Source organism: Erpetoichthys calabaricus, chromosome 4 (assembly GCF_900747795.2).
Source record: "Erpetoichthys calabaricus chromosome 4, fErpCal1.3, whole genome shotgun sequence".
NCBI lineage: Eukaryota > Metazoa > Chordata > Cladistia > Polypteriformes > Polypteridae > Erpetoichthys > Erpetoichthys calabaricus.
The window spans coordinates 195,724,348-195,729,589 of record NC_041397.2 but is presented as its reverse complement, the minus strand read 5'-3'; the positions used below and the strand labels follow the sequence as shown (position 1 = coordinate 195,729,589).

At 39.3% G+C, this 5,242-nt stretch overlaps 1 protein-coding gene across 1 annotated transcript; it reads left to right on the top strand.

The window, feature by feature from the left end:
- The first annotated feature begins 3,671 nt into the window (after nt 1-3,671).
- On the top strand, nt 3,672-4,946 carry LOC114642595 (Ig-like V-type domain-containing protein FAM187A). The gene has a single exon (XM_028791453.2). The coding sequence runs from the start codon at nt 3,672-3,674 to the stop codon at nt 4,944-4,946; it is 1,275 nt and encodes a 424-aa protein (XP_028647286.2).
- Nucleotides 4,947-5,242: the final 296 nt, after the last annotated feature.

The following is a 5,242-nucleotide window of genomic DNA, read 5'->3' as shown; positions in this document are numbered from 1 at the left end:
CATCACAATCTGTCAAAGCACTGAAGCTTGCAACCCTTAACTCTGATTTTTCCAATGTTGAACTCATAAATCCCTGCCCATCCTCAGTTCTTAGGATATCAGCTTGTGCTGGTGCCTTGGTATTAAATGATAAGAAACATCCCCCTTGAACGATTTACCCCTTGTGGAAACCAATAGGAATGCAGTATTCCCTGTTGACGTTATAAATGGAAGCAGGCTAAAGCTAACCTCTACAAAAATACAAAGACACCAAAACCATAAGGTATGATAAAATATATTCTGAAAACGAAACGATGAATGGGTCCATTTCTGTAACTTACCACACATGGATTAAATTGCCAATAGGGTGTTTAATCTGATGTATGTAACACAATTAAGGAAAAAGAGGGATCATCTTAAAACAAATCACTACTAAATCTACCTAATACAATTCAGAGCCATGGAGGCTGAAGTAAAAATCACTCACACTGGAAACAAGGAATTTACCCTGGACTGGGTACCAGCTCACCACCAGACACACTCATACCATACCATACCATACCATTTTTATTTGTTAAGCGCTTAAAAACACAGCATTACAACTGACCGAAGCGCTGTACAGTTAAAACAAGCAAGACTAAAAGCAAAAAATTAAAAAAACAAACATTAAGAGAGAATTAAAACAGAGACACTAAAAAAAAAAAAACAGGTCAGGGGACCCAATAAAACAGAGAAATAGCAAAAAGCAAGTGGGAATAAGACAGGTTAAGAATTAAAAGCCAATGTGAAGAAGTGAGTTTTTAGGTTTGATTTGAATGTGGTGACTGAAGCGGCCTGCCTAACCACTAAAGGTAAGGAGTTCCAGAGCTTGGGTGCACAGACAGAAAAAGCCCTTTCACCACGAGGTTTAAAATGTGCCTTGGGAACGGTTAGGAGCAGCTGATCTGCGGATCTAAGAACACGAGGGGGATTGTGACGATGGAGCAAGACACTCAAGTAGGCAGGGGCTAGACCATTTAGTGCCTTATAGGTTAAGAGGAGTATCTTAAAATCAATTCTGAAACTAACCGGCAGCCAGTGTAGGGTTTTTAAAATTGGTGTAATGTGTTTGCTTCTGCTGCTTCCAGTTAAAAGTCTTGCAGCCGCATTTTGAACCAATTGGAGTCTCGAAAGAGTGGCTTTACTAATACCATATAGGCAGGAATTAGAATAGTCGAGCCGGGACGTAATGAATGCATGGATTACTGATTCCAGGAGGTGGTAAGGCAGAATTGGTTTGAGTTTGGCAATTCGCCTGAGATGGAAAAAGCAGGATTTTACTGTGCTGTTGACTTGAGCATCCATTTTCAGGACCATATCCATTTTGATTCCAAGATTGGAAACAGACGAAGTTACTGGAATGGGAAGAAAGTCGAGGTCAAGGGGTAGGGTCTGTTTGCGGTCGGGACTAAAAACAATGACCTCGGTTTTTGAATCGTTCAGGTGAAGGAAGTTTACAGCCAGCCAGTCCTTAATGTCAGATAAGCAGTTGAGAAGAGGTTTAGTGGAGTCAGTTGACTTGAGGGAGAAATAAATTTGGCAGTCATCAGCATATAGGTGATACGAGATTGCATGTTTTCTAAAAATTGCACCTAAAGGCAGGATGTAAATTGAAAAAAGTAGTGGCCCCAAAATGGAACCCTGGGGGACACCACATGGGAGTGGTACTGATTCAGATGAAAAATCATCTAGCATGACTCTAAGAGTCCTGTTGCAGAAATATGACCTGAACCAGTCGAGGGCTAAGCCAGATACACCAACCCAGGATTCGAGTCGGGAGATCATGATGTCGTGGTCGATTGTGTCGAAGGCAGCAGATAAATCGAGAAGAACCATAATCACGTAGAGTCCTGAGTCCAATGCCAAAAGGACATCATTTAGGACACGTAAATGCGCGGTTTCTGTGCTGTGTTGGGGCCTAAAGCCTGACTGAAAAAGGTCCATTACCTGATGGTCCTGTAGGTGGTGAATTAATTGCTCATAAACTACTTTTTCGAGTAATTTTGACAGGAAAGGTAGTTTGGAAATTGGACGAAGATTGGAGAAGACGGCAGGGTCAAGATCAGGTTTTTTCACGATTGGATGTACAACTGCGTGTTTGAAAGCACAAGGAACTGTAGCCGAAGACAGACTACTAGTTATGATCTTTAAGACATCATATCGAATCACAGGAAAGACATCTTTCAGCAGTCTGGACGGCACCACATCGTCCGGAGAGCCTGAAGGCTTCATTGAGGCGACGATTTTTTCCAGATGGGGGAGCGAAATGGGTTCAAAGCTAGTGAGGGAGCCGTGTACAGGAACGGCTAAATCAATAGAGCCAGAAGAAGAAATGGAGATCCACATTCAGTTATACATGCCAAATGTATGGTACTGTTTTTCTTTTTATATTTATTTTTCAGTTGCATTCAGAAGTAAACCAGCTGCATAATAACATCATAATCATTTGCTTCAAATGGTTATTAAAAACTGGCAACATGGTAACACAGTGCTTAGTAGTGTGGTTTAGATTACATGCCTGGTTGCTGTCTATGTGTATTTTACATGCTCTTCTCTTTTTGTGTGGGATTTTCTCTGATCTTCCAGTTTTTATCCCACACCTTAAAGATGTGTAAATTAGGTTAATTGGTGATTCTAATTCAACTCTTTGAGCATGTGGGTGAAAGTGTAAATGGGATATGCTATGAACTGGCACCATGTCCAGGGCTGTTTCCTGCTTTGCACTGAATATTGTTAGGAAATGCTTCAGCCCTCATATCCATGAATTGGATTAACTGAGTTTGGAATATTATTTGATAGAAGTTTTAAAAATATACAGGAAAAAGAGAAAGCTTATTCCTGTGATAAACAAAATAGAAAAGAAGGTTAGAGAAACATTTTGGCTGTATATCTTATATCAGATGTGTATTTACTCACTGCGTTAGAAACATATATATTGTTTCCATTGTTAAGTTTTGCATTTGCAATTCCACTGTCACATAATTGTTCTGAATGAAGACCCTTTTTTCCTTTATTGGTAGCCCAAAGATCCATAATACATATATTAATTTTCTAATTTTCTAGAAAAAAAAATCTATCCATCCATTCGATTTTTGGGTAATATTTATTTAGACTGGGCCACTGTATATTTATCAGTTAAGTAACAAGTAGATTTAGACTGTTATTAACCCTTCATAGACAAAAAATTTACAGCCTCCAAATGGTGAAGTCATTTTCAGTAGCAAAACACATTTCATTTCACTTGTTTTAACATTCGAACTGCTTATTTTTGTTAGAATTGAAAACCTGCACTCGGATGAGTATATATTCAAACTGTATTATTATTTAGGATGCTTAAATTACATTCAATGACAGGAAGAGATCTTGCATATTTTACTACAGTTAGGTCAGTTTTAACTGTTTCTGTCCTGAATACTTCCTTCTTTTTTCACACTGCTGTAAACAGAGCAGCTGCAACCTTGACAACAGGCCAGGGGGCTGAAAGGGTTAATAATAGTTCAAGAAGCATTCTATTCAAGCTTCATTTGTTTTCTTAGTAACTGCTCATGCACGCCTGATTTTCAATCATTCAGTATGTTGAGATGGACTGGAGAAGTGGGAAAGAAGAAACATCTTTTAATAGTAAAAAAATCTTGATATCCTACCATTAGAGGATGAATAGTATTCTAAGTAATCTCACAATGTACATGTTGCTTCTGTTACTTCTTCGGCTATATGGCTCATCCAATGCCCTTGATATAAATGAAGAAAAAGAAGATGTATTCGCCAAGACACCTTGTCCTGCTTTCCTGGTTTTTGACAGTGCGGCGTACATTGTTGGCATGACCATAGAACTTCCTTGTAAATGCAAGCCTGAGGATGCCTTATCAGTGGTTTGGTACTACCAAAAAAACCTGGGGCAAAGAAATATTAAAGTTTTGACTGATTTAAATGGAACCAAGATTGTAGACAGTGCTGCAATGACATTTGACTCTGATCTGCAGAATCGTTTTTTGATTCGACTTTTTAATCTGTTGCTCTTCCGTACTCTCGAGTCAGATTCTGGCCACTATATATGTGGAACTTCTAAGGGAGATTTCTTTTATGGTTATGATGTTGACATTCAAGAAGCAAAGGGCTTGGTATTGACAGAGAAAGATTTTGACCAACCTGCGAACACAAAGCAACTCCAAAAGACAAGCAAGTACTCCATCTTTACAAGCTTTTGGAGCTGGAGTGTCTGTGACCGCTGTGATATTTCAGGAGAACAAACCAGAGTTGGAATCTGCTATATTGAAAGTGAATTTCTGTACAGTCGCTACAGGCGATCCACACCCAACGTTGCGTCATGTGGCTCAGCTTCTGTGCCAAATCGCTTCAAGAGGAAGCTGAAGAAACAGATGGCTGTAGTTTCTGTTCGTAGTTGTCTCACTGCCTGTCCTCCAGAACCAAAGAAGTCATTCGCAGTGAAGATGTTTTATGAGTTTGTGGGCTTGTTTTCTAAAAACAAAGAGAAAACACCCTCAGTGCCGATACAGTATCACCTTCATCATGTTGGCTATCCTCTCATATTGGCTTGCCCAGGATCTAGGCCACAATTGGCCATTGCATGGGATAAAGACAAGGAAAGGCTGTACCGCTCTAAATACATGATTGGCCTCAACAAAAGCATGCGTATTTTTATTGATCAAGGTAACAACTTGAATATCCGTTTTGTACAGCTTGATGACAAAGGGATATATTATTGCTGGTTGCAGGGAAAGATGATTGCCGGATTCAAGCTCTCGGTATCTATACGCACCCGTATTCAACGTAAACTCTCAGATTCTGAATCTATATATGCCATGCGCATCCTTCTCATGAGTTACATTTTTCTTACGATTGTCTTTCTTGGCTGCCAGATCATAACATGTTGCTGTGAAGTGTTTAGCTGCAGGATGAGAAACTAATCGAGTGAGGATGGCTTCAAATTCATTCATTCATTCATTCAGTTGGAAGTTTAAAAAAAAAGCTGTAAGGAACTTACCCTAGTCTAAGTTCATTCATCTTAACGTGGTCAGAGTAATATAAAAAATGGGAAATCTTTACAGTATCAACAGCCAAAAAGCAAAAACACACCTAATATAAGGACTCTCTTGTTCAATGTCTTACCTCTTTGTGATTGACAATCACCACTTACACAACCGCAATGAAAGCTGGGCCTTCCTTAAATCTTTTCATTAGGTTACATGAAACAGCAGTATAC